Genomic DNA, 13,988 nt, shown 5'->3' with positions numbered 1-13,988 from the left:
TAATCTTTTCGGGGCCTTGCCATTTTTACACACTGTTCCAAATCCAATCTTTAACCCCTGCATCATTTTTCAGAGCCTTGTAGGCATTAGCCATTGAAAAGTTTTCATCTTGAGTGAATTTCCATTTCTTCCTATCTTGTCCGAGGTTGTCTATTGGGGGGAGGGTAGCTTGAATTTTTCTAATGGTGTCCTCATCAAGGTATTGTCTAAGAAACGGAATGTTCCAGGAGTCTTCATTTAACCTTGCTTCATAAACTTTCATGTCTTGTAGCATTTCTTCAACCGGTTTGATGACATAATGGAGAAAGGGTTCATCCTTCTCTAGCCACGTATCCTTCTACAAGTGGGTTGATCTCCCATCCTCTAAAGACACGGTCAGGAACTGCACAAAAAAAGAATGGATTTTAGCAAGGTCTTTTCATAATGAAGAATCTACATTATTACATATAATTTGTTGAGTTAGATCGCATTTCCTTCCATATTTATTGATGAGGATTCGGGCCCAAAGAGAATCTTGGTCTTGGTTAAGTCTCCAGAGAATCTTCATTAAGAAGGCTTTATTCATAGCATGGAGTAATTTAAAGCCCATATCTCCCATACTCCTTGGTTTACACAGCAGTTTCCAGCTGATATGGTGCATTTTTTGTTGCTCTCCTACCTCCCCCTAAATAAATTTACGTTGCAGTTTTTCAATTTCATTGCATATGCCAGTGGAAATCATGGAATGCATTATATCATGATTAATGGAAAGGCTAATGACAGTTTGTGCTAGAGTCACGCATCCTGTCATAGATAGGCAATGAGCTTTCCAACCTTTAAGTTTGCTTTTGACTCTTTCAAGAGTGTTCTTGTCCTTGTCCTTCTTCTTGCGATTATTAGTGAGCATAGCCCTGAGATATTTTTCCAATTCAGCAGCTTCATCAAAATCACTTAGGTTGGTGATAGCACTTCTAGTGGCAGTATTCACATTATTCGAGAAAAAATAGATGTTTTCAATGCATTAACTTTTAATCCGGAAGCTAGACAAAAATTTTGCAGAGAGTCAAGGATAACCCCCATTTGGCTAGTGTCTGCCTCAGCAAAAAGGAGAAGGTCATCTGCAAAGAGGAGGTGGGAGATGAGAGCTCCATTCCTTCCCGCTTTAATAGGTTTCCATATTATCCGATTCACCTTTTCCTTAATGATTTATGATAATTTATCCATAGCAATGACAAAGAGGTACGGAGATATCGGATCTCCCTGTCTAATCCCTCTCATGGTTGGAAGCCATCTGTTTTGCACCCGTTCCACATTAACTTGTAAGAGACTGAGGTTACTCCCGCCATGATGACATCCAACATGTGCTGCGAAATTCCAAATTCTCCAAGACATTTTCTTATGAAGCTCCAGTTAAGTCTATCATATGCTTTCTCAAAGTCAATCTTCATCACCATATAGCATTTTTTCCTTTCATTTTTCTCATATCATGAACCATTTCCTTAGCAATGATGATGTTGTCATGAATCATCCATCCTTGAATGAAGCTAGATTGATTTGGTGCTATTCGGCTTGCCAAGGTGGGCCTAATCCTCTCTACAAAGATCTTTGAGAGGCATTTATATACCACATTGTAAAGGGCAATTGGCCTGAATTGTGTAATGTATTTCGATTGATTGACTTTTGGAATCAAAGTGATTAAGGTTTGATTTACCTCTTGTATGCTTGCTAGTTCTTCCCAAAGATGTGTTATACAAGTGTAGACTGAGTCCTGGATGGTGTTCCAGTGTTCCTTATAAAACAAAGTTGAAAATCCATCCTCTCCGGGTGCTTTTAAGGATCCCATACTGAAAACAGCTCTACGAATTTTCTCATGAGCAGGGGCAGCTTGCATCGCATCTCTGTGTCGGTTCTCCATCTGGGGGAAGGTATAAGTAGTTGGCAAGATAGTGCTTCCATATTCATCTTGACGAAAGAGATCTTTATAATAGTCCACAGCTAAGCTTTTCAACTCTTCCTCATTATCACACCATCTTCCATTAGGATTTTTAAATTTAAGAATCCTATTTTTACCTCTTCTAATAAGAGTTTTTGTATGGAAGAATCGTGTATTCCTATCTCCTTCTGTTGTCCACTGTTCTCTAGATTTTTGTAACCACATTATCTCCTCTTGTTCAAGAATAACTTCTAATTGTGCAGACAACTCTTCTTCAAGTTGGTCAAGGAAGGGATTTTTGCCATAATTATGTGCTCTTTGTATGCCGGATAGCCTATTCAGAATATCTTTCTTCCTTTTGAATATGTTTTCGAAGATCTCCTTATTCCACCTTTTTAAGCAAGTTGTCAAGTCTTTCAGAGCTTCAGGAAAATGTTTGTCTTTTTTTCATTCATTAATCACAAATCTGTCAAAATCTGGGTGAGTCTCCTACATTGCTTCAAAACGGAAGGGTTTGTTTCCTCTATCCAGACGATCAGGTATAAAACGTGCAATCAGGGGATGATGATCAGAATGCAAGCACGGTAAGACTTCAATTCTCGTATCTGGGAAAAGAGTTCTCCATTCAACATTACCTAGTGCTCGATCAAGCCTTTTAAAGACTCTGTCAAGATCACCTCTCACACCACCCTTCCAAGTGAATCGTTGTCCTACATAACCCAAGTCTAGTAGTCTGCAGTCATCAATCCACTTCCGGAATCTTCTGCAATTGTGGATATTATATAAACCACCTCCTCTCTTCTCTGTTTGATCAACAATGTCATTGAAATCTCCCATAAGAATCCAGGGCTCCGCTAAATTATGTGCAATGTGCTGAATGCTATCCCACATTTGCTTCCTCTTTCGCTCTTGAGGGCTTGCATATATTGTAGTGAGAAAACATTTTTCAATTCCCATCCTATCAAAACTGAAATGCACCAGCTGCTCTTGCCTTTCTATAATGTTGATATTTAATTTAGGATCGTCCCATAGCACCCAAATTCCACCCATAAAACTAATAGCTTCTTCAATAAAAGAATTCATAAATTTCATCTCCTTGATCACTCCTTGCACCTTATTTCCACTACAGAGGATTTCAAAGAGAAGGGTTATATTTGATTTGTAATTTTTTTTGTACTCTTTCAGGGTTTGAATGTTAGCCTTATTTGCTATCCCTCTAGTATTTCAAGCAAATACAATCATTGTCATATAGAAGGGGAAGAAGAGGAAGTACCAGGACAGGCTCCGAGGTCTTACGCAAGTTGCGTATCTTCCCCTTGTGGGGGTTGGTCATTTATATCATAGAAAGTCTCATCAATGATTTTCTTTTCATGTTGAACAAGAACCGCGGCATGTTCACTAGAATGCCCCGAAATAGGCTTATGGGGGGTCTGGCTCAAGAAGGGGTAAGGTGTTTTCTACTGCTTCACACATGAACAAGTCATTTTGCGAAGTAGGGGAAAGGCTGTGTTCAGGATTTGCCCAGTTTTCTTGATGGTGGGCCAGGGGCTGGTGATTCGGTGTATTGTTCCTATAGTTTGTGGTATGGGTTATCTGAGCAGTGGTGACATGGCTACTTTGGGCCGGGTCTGGTATAGATTGCATAATGTTAGCTAGTGTGTGGGCTTTTTGGTTTTGAATGGTTGATCTAGATTGTGTATGGCCCATTTGTGGGTTGACTGGGTTAGTTGAAAGGTTTTTTTGTGTGTTCTGGGTTGGTTTATTATTATTGGGCTGGGTGGTCTGCCTATTACTTTGTTTGGATTGTGTAGCCTGGTAGGTTCTTTTTTGGTGCACAGGTGTATTCTCTACTTCCTTGTCTTTCTTCTCATTTACCTTGCTGGCAATGTCATTATGGTTTTGGATGCTTATGGAATCTGGATTTAAATCCTGAAGAACAGCAAATCTAGATTGATTACCTATATTAGTCATTTCCTTGTCTTTCCCTTTTGACGTGGTGCCACTAACTGTACCTTCCCCCACTTTTTCAGTCCGCCTTCCTCGTAATGGTCTTTGTACGATCATCCATGGTCCGTACATATCACCATCTCCATCCTTTCCCAATATGTCCTTGCCTTTTGCTAAATTTCCAGGATTGCCCCCTTCATCTGCCTTTGCCCCTTCCATGTGAGCTCTTCTTCCATCCTCCCTGTTTTCTGGTGTTGCTGACGCCTGTGTTTTCTTTTCAGAACAAACCCCTTTTTCATGGCCTACTCTGCCGCATTTAAAGCAGACTTGATGAAGTCCTTCGTATTCAATTATGTAGCAGACCCCATTGATCATGTATTGAGAGACCAGTGGCTGTGTTAGGTCCACTTTCACATAGAGCCTAACAAACTTTCCTCTGGTAACCTCCACAGTATTGGTATCAACCTTCAGTGTTCTCCCCATAATGTTACCAATCTTTTCTAAAATTGCTCTATGGTAGTATTCTATTGCCAATCCTGGCAAGCGTATCCAAGCAGCAATTTTGCCAATAGTGGCAGTAGAAGGATTAAAGTCCGGTTTCCACATTTGAATAATCAAATGCAAAATCGAAATCACCAAAGTTATAAAATCTCACCAAGAAAAAATCGTTGCCCAAGTCAATGACATCCAAGCTTCCATTTTCCCCCCACATAACCTCCAGTCTCCGCTTTAGCACTGCTAATGACACCTTTCTTCCAAGGAGTTTAACAATGAGAGTTTTTCACCACTCCTTTCGTAGCTCTCTCTGTACCCTTTTCCCAATCACAATATTTAACAGACCATTGGCCATTTTCTTTACTACTATGTCATCGGCGTCCTCCTCTTCATCTTCCTCCATATGTATCTCCTGTCCGATTTCTTTTTTGGGTATTGTGCGTGAAGATTCGGTTCTGTTTCCAGCCTTGACCGCCTCAGCAAAAGATCTCTGTTCTTCTATTTTTTTCAATGGGGCTTTTTGAATCTGTAGCTCTTCCGATTTCATAGCCATTGTGTCATTGGGTTCGCCTTCAGCCATCCATTCTTCCACTCTTGGTATTGCTGTTCTACCTTCAATGAAGGTATCTCCCTCTGTCTCCTTCCTACCCTTCTTGACAGACCCCAAGCTCGTCACGTGGGATGTGTGGCCGTGAGGCCCCTCCCCTCACGAAGGTCCCCCGCATCCTTGGTCACTGTCCGGCAAGATGTGGCAGAAGAAACCCTAGCAGCATAAAAGAAAAGAGAATTTTTTATTTTATAAAAAAATAATCACTCATGATTTTTAAAAAGTCATTTTTTAAAAAAATTAAATTTTTATTATCATTTTATATATTCTCTTAATATTTAGATATTTTTTAATATAATCTTATTTAAAATTTACTTAAATCTTTACTGACTTAGATATCAAAATTTTTTGTAGGTATTTTGTACCACCGTTTAAAAGAGGACGTTAAAATTTTTCTCTATCCTAATAAATAAATTGAAAATTCCATCCAAAAATATTTAAATCTCACATTTAGACCTAAATTCATCCTGTTTTTAATAATATCTTGGAATATAAATATTATACTTTTATATTTTAATTAATATTTTTATATTAGATAATATATTTTTTGTTAAATAATTTATTTTAATATAAATATAATATAATATTTATTAAATTGAATCTTTAAAGATAAAATTTTATTGATTTATTATATAAAATTTATAAAGTTCTATAGACTAATTACATATTAAGATGTATCCGATTTCGATTTAATACGATTTAGTTTGACTTAATTTTCTATCAAATTTCAATTTTTAAAATAAAGTCTAAATACGATTAAATTGGATCCATATATACATTCACATTTCAACTATTAGATAGTGTTTGGTGGAAAGATAGAGACGGAAAAATTGAGACTAAAAGACAGAGATTAAGAGACAGAGATTGAAATAAATTTCAGTATTCTATTTGATATAAAATGGGAGACAAAAATTAAAACAAGAATGAAACTCTAATTTAATTTGCATAAAGAGTAAAATTAAAATTAATTAATTAAAATAAGAATATTTTAAACATAAAATGTTATTAAAGTTTCAGTCTCTATCTCTAAAAATTTTAGTCCTCTATATCCTTATTTTTTAAAAATACTGAAATACTAAAATTTTAAAAACAAAAATCAAAATTTTAATACTAATCCCTGAACCAACAAATATAATACCTCAAAACAAACGCTTTCGTATATTCATGTAATGTAATAGAGAAATAGAAGTTAAGTTTGATGCGGCATCTGGTATAAGATTATTCTGATTCTGAATCACAAGGCATGTGGTTTCGTGATTGAAGAAAGTTGCTTGGGTATCCAAAACTTACTCATAAATCCATTCAACTCCCCTTACTTATCCAAATTACCACACTACACCCACGTGTTCCCACGGATATATTCAACGCTTCGCTTAGCCCTCCTGAAATGTCAAAATTACCCCTCCTTCAAATTTATTTGGAGCCGGACTCCCCCGACATTTCCCAAATTGCCAAGGGAAGACGAAGAAGGATTTGAGGCAAAACCGTCCTGTGTTGTGTTGGGTTGGTCAAATCAAAATCAAAATCAAAATCAAAATCGGAATCTTTAATGGTATCATCATTTTTAACTTAGTGCCGTTTTCGGTGACTCGCCGGTGGCCGGTTCAAAATTCCCATTTCTTGAGCTTTCAGTATTATGAAGAGCAACAACAACACCACCAATGGATTCATCCCTTCTTCTTTCAAGTTCATAGCTTCTCGCATTAAGACCGCTTCTTCCGCTTCCCGTTCTTCCCATTCCAACAAGGATCAGGTCCGTGTTACTCAAATCAATTACCTGTTTTCTTTTTTACTTCTTGATTTCTTTCAGTTTCTTGCTACTGTTTTTTGTTTGAATTTCTACTGGCGTGGGTTAATTGAGTTAGTAGTAAGATACGATGCATTGTGTTTTCCAAATTTGATCATTCATATCAATTTAATGACATGGATTTGTGTATTATGATTAGGATTTAGGTGTAATTACGAGAATTAAAGAGAGTTAGTAAAATTCTTACTGATTGCTATTTCTAGTTTTGTGATTGCTTTTCAGCTGGCAATGGCATGGTGCAGTTGTGATTTATGAACGGAAGGCTAAGATATTAGATATCATGATTCAACTCTGTTTTGTTTTGTAGGTGCTTTGGGCTTGCTTTGACAAGCTAGAACTTGGTCCCTCTTCTTTTAGGAATGTTCTGTTACTTGGTTATTCAAATGGCTTTCAAGTTCTTGATGTGGAAGATGCTACTAATGTCAGGGAGATTGTCTCGAAGCACGATGATCCGGTTTCGTTTTTACAAATGCAGCCCGTCCCTAAGAAACCTGAGGGTTCTGAAGGATTTAGATCATCACATCCTTTGCTCTTAGTTGTTGCTTGTGATAAGTCAAAGATTCCGGGTCCAGTGCAAAATAGTAGAGATGGATTTGTCAGGGATCATGCTGAACCTCAAGCTGAGAATGTTTTTGGTTCAGCTACGGCTGTTAGATTTTACTCGCTTAAGTCTCATACCTATGTTCATGCTCTCAGATTTCGTTCCACAGTCTACATGGTTAGATGTAGTCCTAAAGTTGTGGCTGTGGGTCTTGCTATGCAAGTAAGGTTTTGATTCAATTTTTTAATTTGATTTACTTTTAACACTATGCATGAATACCTGAATTTGTTGGGTAAATGGAACTTGTGATAATTTTAGTTACATCCTGGATAGGTTTTGCTATTTCCTTTCACATGTATAGAGAGGTTACTGGTACTGATGATTTGTTTCTCATGTCACCTAATAGATGATTTAATGTTGTCTAGATGTGAATGTAGTGTAAATGTGTAATACACTGTTATTGATGTTTCTACTGTCACAATTAAAATAACATTTCCCCCCCTATTTTATTGCTGCTTGCAGATATACTGTTTTGACGCACTTACGCTTGAGAGTAAGTTCAGTGTCCTGACTCATCCTGTACCTGAGTTGGGTGGCCAAGGAGTGGTTGGGGTTAATATTGGGTACGGTCCCATGGCTTTAGGGCCCCGGTGGTTGGCTTATGCTTCTAACAGTCCTTTGCTGTCAAATAAAAGTCGACTAAGTCCTCAAAGTGTGACTCCTCCTGCTGTCAGCCCATCAACATCTCCCAGCAATGGAAACCCAGTAGCCCGATATGCCCTGGAATCCAGCAAGCACTTGGCTGCTGGGCTCATCAACCTCAGTGACAAGGGGTACAGAACATTGTCTAAATACTATCAGGATCTTATGCCTGATGGATCCAATTCTCCGGTTTCATCAAATTCAATCTGGAAAGCTAGTCGGTTTACCCCACCTACCCCTGAAACAGATACCACCGGTGTGGTAAGTCATCTAATTTAGTGAAAGCATAACATGTAATCTGATTTTCTTATGCAGCATGATGCTGACTAGATATTTTCCTGTTAAAGTATATTGGCATCTGTATTACGATTTACATGAGATCATCTATTCGCGCAGCTTATCCATAGAAGAAAGATTGTTTAAGGTAGTTATAGTTCTTAGTATTATTGATGTATCATCCCTTTACTACCCCTTCTTTTTAATGTTGTGGCAGCTGAAGCAATCATTCTATTCTAGCTTCTCGTTGATATTATTGTCACAAATCTATTGCAGGTTGTTGTGAAAGATTTTGTTTCTAGAGCTGTTGTGGCTCAATTTAAGGCCCATACTAGTCCAATATCAGCTTTGTGTTTTGACCCAAGTGGGACACTTTTGGTCACAGCATCAATTCATGGAAACAATATCAATATATTTCGGATTATGCCATCCTCTTCACGGAATGGATCAGGTCATCAAAGCACTGATGTGAGCTATTCTCATGTCCACCTATACAAGCTCCACCGTGGCTTGACATCAGCCGTATGCTCCTATTCTCACAATTTCTTTAAGGCCTTGGTTTTAGTATGTACTCATGAAGGTTTTACTTTATGGTGTATATTATGCAGGTCATACAAGATATTTGTTTTAGCCATATGAGTCAGTGGGTTGCCATTATTTCTTCCAAGGGCACTTGCCATATTTTTGCTCTTGCCCCTTTCGGTGGTGAGACAGTTCTTCAGATACATAGTCATGACACAGAGGGGCCTATTCTCTTTCCAGCGTTGTCACTGCCATGGTGGTTCACTCCACATTTCACTGTAAACCAGCAACAATCTTGCCCAGCACCTCCACCTCCTGTTGTCCTCTCTGTGGTTAGCAGAATAAAAAATAATGCTGGATGGCTCAATATAGTTAGTAATGCTACATCTTCTGCAGCAGGAAAAGTCTGCATTCCTTCTGGTGCTGTTTCTGCAGTCTTTCATAGTTCCATATCCTGTGATACGGGCAACACGACGTCTAATATTCATGCTCTGGAGTATTTATTGGTATATGCCCCGTCTGGTCATTTAATTCAATATAAACTACTTCCATCACTCGGGCCAGAGCCTAGTGGAACTGTTCCAAGAATGGATTCTGTTCCTTCGGCACATACAGAAGAAGAGAATTTAAGAGTTAAAGTTGAACCAGTTCAGTGGTGGGATGTCTGTAGAAGAAATGATTGGCCAGAAAAAGAGGTGCATATAGTAGGGAATAATCTTGGTCTTGAAGCTGCAGAAATTATCTTGGGAACTTCAGATCGTGAAGATAATAATGTTGGAAACAATAATTGCATTAAATTCAATGACCAATGTCACTTTTCAAATGCAGAGGTACAAATAAACTCTGGGAGGATACCAATATGGCAGAAGTCTGAGGTATTTAAGTGGTTTCTATTCTGATACTGTTGCTTGTTATGTCTCCCAACACATATTCTTTCAACTAAGCTCATGCCCCCTCAATGTTTAGGTATCTTTCTTTGTGATGAGCCCTTTGGTGACCAAGGAGCTGATTTTACATGAATCTAGTACCAGTGGAGAGATTGAAATTGAGAATATTCCTATTGATGAGGTTGAAATAAGGCGGAAGAATTTGTTGCCTGTCTTTGACCATTTCCATCGGGTTGACAGGTAATTGTTACTTACCTTCGCTTTCTTTGATCAGTTAGAGAAGTCATTTGTGTAATTAGCCTCCCAGATCATTTCCATTCTAGATATGAGATGTACCTATTTCATCGCATTGCCATTTTAGTATTTACATGGTAGATTTGTAGAGAGGAGTCAATTTTTTCTTGCAATAATTGTTTTTAGTGTCTAGTTTGCTCCTTTCATACCTATTGAGTATGTAAATGAACTAAAGTGTGACTTTGTAAGGAGGGTATTTACTTCTTGTCTTTGGAGAGATCAATTTAGAGGGTTACTTGATTGCCTTTTTCCTTTTGGCAGAGGTATTGTCATGGGAAGAAGTTCTAGCTCGTCGTCTGATTCTCATGGAGCTGAAGAGAAGTTTTCTGGAGATGCTGTACTTTCCCATTCAAAGTTGAAGATACCTGGCTCAGCTTTGAAGGCAGATGCTGGTATGATAAGCAATTCAATATGGCATCTTCTATTAGAGTGCTCCCAAGTTATTTAACTTAGTTTTTATACTGTCCTCTCAGGCTTGTCAGGATATTTTTCTTCATCAATTGACTCATCTGGAAGTGATATTAATGTAAAGAATAGAGAGGAATACGTGTCGGAATCACCCCTTCCAAGCCTGAAGACTGTTAACATGGATGACATTGCAGCAGGTGGCTCACAAGTGAATTCATCAAAAGGTGGCAAAGCTAATGAGAGTTTAAATTCAAGTTTTAATGGTTGTAACTTGAATATGAACGTTACACATGATGGGCTAGTCCATGACTCGCCTGACTTTGGGCAAATTTTTCAAGAGGATTATTCAAAAGCATCAATTGGCTGTCCTGAATCAGCCGAGGTTGTTTCTGATGAGGAATGTAGCAGTCCCTGTGTGAGGGAGAAATCAGAGGAAGATGGTGATGATGATGGCATGCTTGGTGGTGTATTTGAGTTCTCTGAGGAAGGTATGAATATGAAACAGTTTAATTTGAAAAGGATTGAATTTGAACGGAATTTATATCAAAAATAATTTTTGTTGCACCATCTTTTCTGTTTTGCAGGTTAATGGCTGCTTTTTTTTGGTGCTTGCCTTTCTCTTGAAGTTATTGTGAGTTGGTGGTGTAAAGGATTTCTTTTAAATTGACAAATGTGGGTGATTTCCTTGCAACAAGCTAATTGCTACTGACCATTGATTGAAGGGATTTTAAAATTTCTAATGTTCTCACACAATGTTCCTTCCTTCCAAGGTGAATGATTTTCTTGTGATTTCGATGTAAATGTTGTATATTATTTGTCAGGGTACTGGCCAGATTCTTCATATGTTTCTAAATGTATTCTTTCCACTCACGCATCATGAAAAAATAAGGAAAGGGGGGGGGGGGGGTTCAAACTAAGAAAATGAAGTAGTTTCCTACTGTGTACCAAGATGAGAGAAAAAAAAATATGAAAAAAAAGGGAAAAAAAGAAGAAAGAAAGAAAGAAATGGTTAGTTACTCTGTTCTCTTCTCCTCTGTTTCTATTCAAGCAAGAGTATTCCTCATTTCTCGTTATGTGGATTAAAGTGAAAAAAAAAATAAAAACCAAAAGATTGTATCAAGTTTATCCCTTATGCCTGCGTGTTTGCGTACAATGTAACCAAAATAATGTCTTACCACTCTGATTAATAGTTTAATACAGTCTTATTCACTACATGACAGTAGATATGGAATATAAATAGTATATTGACGTTTAATATAAGAATAGTTTCTGACTTCAGTTAAGTTACCCACTAGATGAGATTTTAATAATCGATATGTTATCATATGGTGAGACATTGTATTAAGACAAATGAAAAAACACTAAGAAACGAATTCTATTAAAGATTAATCATGCCTCCCTAATAATTACTTCAAAACTTGTTGACAGAGAGAGCAAGGATCCTTAGACTGGAGCTTCTGCTATTAAGATTAGTTAAAATCAAGATCTAAAGCGCATTCAAATGAACTTATATTCAGCTTTATCAGTTCATAAATTCCATCTAGCAAAGCAAAAATTTCATTGCTTAGTGGATGTGATCTATCTTCCACAATGAACTTATGCAATTGGTCTCCCTCTTCAATGAAACTATGTCCAGCAACTTTTGTAATTTTGCTGCCCTTCATCACCTTCCTAAGCTTTGAAACTCCATCCCAATGACCAGCTGAAGCATAAATATTGGAAAGAATGACATAGTTTCCAGGATTCCAAGGCTCAAGTGCAAACAGTGATTCGGCTGCAATCTCGGCCAGCTCAACATTACCATGGAAGCTGCAAGCTCCCAAGAGAGCTCCCCATATTACTGAATCTGGTTTCATGGGCATGCTTTGTATGACACTGTAAGCTTCTTGTAACTGGCCGGCCCGGCCTAGGAGATCGACAATGCAGCCATAGTGTTGTAGTTTGGGAACAATGTGGAAGTCCGTTGTCATTGACTTGAAGATATATCTCCCTTTAGCAACCATGCCATCATGAGTGCATGCCAAGAGGAGCCCCACAAATGTGACATCGTCCGGTGAAGTTCCCTCTCTCAGCATTTGGTCATAAAGCTCAAGTGCCTTGCAACATTGTCCATGAACAGCCAAACCCATGATCATTGAATTCCAAGAGCACAAGTTTCTCAAGCTTCCAATCTCATCAAACACCCTCCAAGCAACATCAATCTTGCCACATTTCGCATACATCTCTAACACAGCATTACTCACATATAAATTCTTGAAATACCCGTTTTCTCTTGCATAAGCTTCAATCCTCTGACCAATTTCCAATGCCCCAAGATTAGCACAAGCCGGCAAAATGCTTGCCAATGTTACTTCATTCGGCTTTGTGACTTTCTCCCTTTCCATCGTCAGAAACAAATCCAAAGCCTTCTCGTACAGCTTGTTCTGCGAGTAACCGGATATCATGGTGGTCCACGACACCACACTCCTACAAGGCATCAACAGGAACAACTCCAATGCTTTCTCCATATCCCCAAACCTCGCATATCCTGCAATCATGGCATTCCAAGAAGGTACCCCTCTCACAGCCATTTCATCAAACACATGGCGTGCCATCTTCAAAGAACCCAGTTTAGCATGCATATCAAGCAAAGCTGTCGCAGCAAATACATCAGGTTCAAAGCCTGATTTGATGAAATGGGTATGGAGCATTTGGGCAAGGAAAGGGGAAGAGAGTGAGGTGCATGCAGAGAAGAGGAAATTGAAAGTGTGTTCATTTGGTTGGAAGCCATGGAGAAGCATTTGGGAATAAAGGGAGAAGCAGCGGCGCGTGTTGTTTCCATTGATGGAGTAGGCTTGGATGAGCCTATTGTAGAGAAAGACGGTGGCTTTGGGATTGGGTGAGTGGCAGAGAAAGGAATGTGCATAGCTAAGGTTTGGGATTTGAAGAAGCTTCTCAATGATAACTTTGGTGTTGTCTATGCCATTTCTCAGGGTGTATCCATGGATTTGCTTCACTTGGTTCATCACTGATCACACTTTGGTTGGGCTCCGAACACACATTGCAATCTTCTTCAACTTGTTACGTACCATCTACTATGTTTCATAGTTAACTGACTTAACCGACAGTGACATGTCAAATAATGTCGAGTTAGAGTACAGGTTGGCATTTTATTTGTTTCACTCAATTGGTCCATCAGATTCAGATGTGAAATTAGAGAATTATTTTTTTTTTTTGTAGTCAATTTGTTTTTAAAAATAAAAATTAAAAAAAAATAATTTTATAATAAAAAGTTAAGTAATATTAATTAATTATAATTTAATTTTTTCATATTTATTCGAAGTCAAATACTTATATTTTTGTATTAAATTAAGTATTATTTTATTTAAAAAAATGATATCCTTACAAAAACTTGTTAAAAGAAATATATTTCTTTCGATCAAGACATTAATTTTGTCATCTTTTATTATAGACTATTTTAAAATCGATATTTTTGCAACAATCAACACATGTTTTGTTTTGTTAATAAAAGATAATCTAAACATGTAATTAGAGTATCCATGAAAAAATAAAAGATAATAAACAATCTGTTATCGTTTATTATAATCATG

General features: G+C 37.7%; 3 protein-coding genes across 3 annotated transcripts; 1 reads left to right on the top strand and 2 right to left on the bottom strand.

Annotated features, from left to right (window-relative positions):
* Window positions 1–3,331: 3,331 nt before the first annotated feature.
* Window positions 3,332–4,465, bottom strand: LOC130933521 (uncharacterized). The gene has a single exon (XM_057863152.1). The coding sequence runs from the start codon at window positions 4,463–4,465 to the stop codon at window positions 3,332–3,334; it is 1,134 nt and encodes a 377-aa protein (XP_057719135.1).
* A 1,935-nt stretch (window positions 4,466–6,400) lies between these two features.
* Window positions 6,401–11,264, top strand: LOC130935291 (autophagy-related protein 18h-like). The gene is made up of 9 exons (XM_057864983.1): window positions 6,401–6,714; window positions 7,076–7,531; window positions 7,832–8,272; window positions 8,564–8,809; window positions 8,896–9,684; window positions 9,776–9,936; window positions 10,252–10,382; window positions 10,464–10,886; window positions 10,983–11,264. The coding sequence occupies exons 1-9, from the start codon at window positions 6,598–6,600 to the stop codon at window positions 10,985–10,987; spliced, it is 2,769 nt and encodes a 922-aa protein (XP_057720966.1). The 5' UTR covers window positions 6,401–6,597; the 3' UTR covers window positions 10,988–11,264.
* A 413-nt stretch (window positions 11,265–11,677) lies between these two features.
* LOC130935292 (pentatricopeptide repeat-containing protein At5g08510) lies at window positions 11,678–13,488 on the bottom strand. Its single transcript, XM_057864984.1, has one exon. The coding sequence runs from the start codon at window positions 13,401–13,403 to the stop codon at window positions 11,868–11,870; it is 1,536 nt and encodes a 511-aa protein (XP_057720967.1). The 5' UTR covers window positions 13,404–13,488; the 3' UTR covers window positions 11,678–11,867.
* Window positions 13,489–13,988: the final 500 nt, after the last annotated feature.

This window comes from Arachis stenosperma, chromosome 6 (genome assembly GCF_014773155.1).
Source record: "Arachis stenosperma cultivar V10309 chromosome 6, arast.V10309.gnm1.PFL2, whole genome shotgun sequence".
In the NCBI taxonomy this organism is placed as follows: Eukaryota; Viridiplantae; Streptophyta; class Magnoliopsida; order Fabales; family Fabaceae; genus Arachis; species Arachis stenosperma.
The sequence above is the reverse complement of the archived record's forward strand: the minus strand, read 5'-3'. Positions and strand labels throughout refer to the sequence as shown.

Coding starts and splice junctions, on each gene's coding strand:
- LOC130935291 (XM_057864983.1), top strand. CDS start 6,598: ATGAAGAGCAACAACAACACCACCAATGGATTCATCCCTTCTTCTTTC. Junction 6,715..7,075: donor CCCATTCCAACAAGGATCAG/GTCCGTGTTACT, acceptor TTTGTTTTGTAG/GTGCTTTGGGCTTGCTTTGA. Junction 9,937..10,251: donor CATTTCCATCGGGTTGACAG/GTAATTGTTACT, acceptor TCCTTTTGGCAG/AGGTATTGTCATGGGAAGAA.
- LOC130933521 (XM_057863152.1), bottom strand. CDS start 4,465: ATGTGGAAACCGGACTTTAATCCTTCTACTGCCACTATTGGCAAAATT.
- LOC130935292 (XM_057864984.1), bottom strand. CDS start 13,403: ATGAACCAAGTGAAGCAAATCCATGGATACACCCTGAGAAATGGCATA.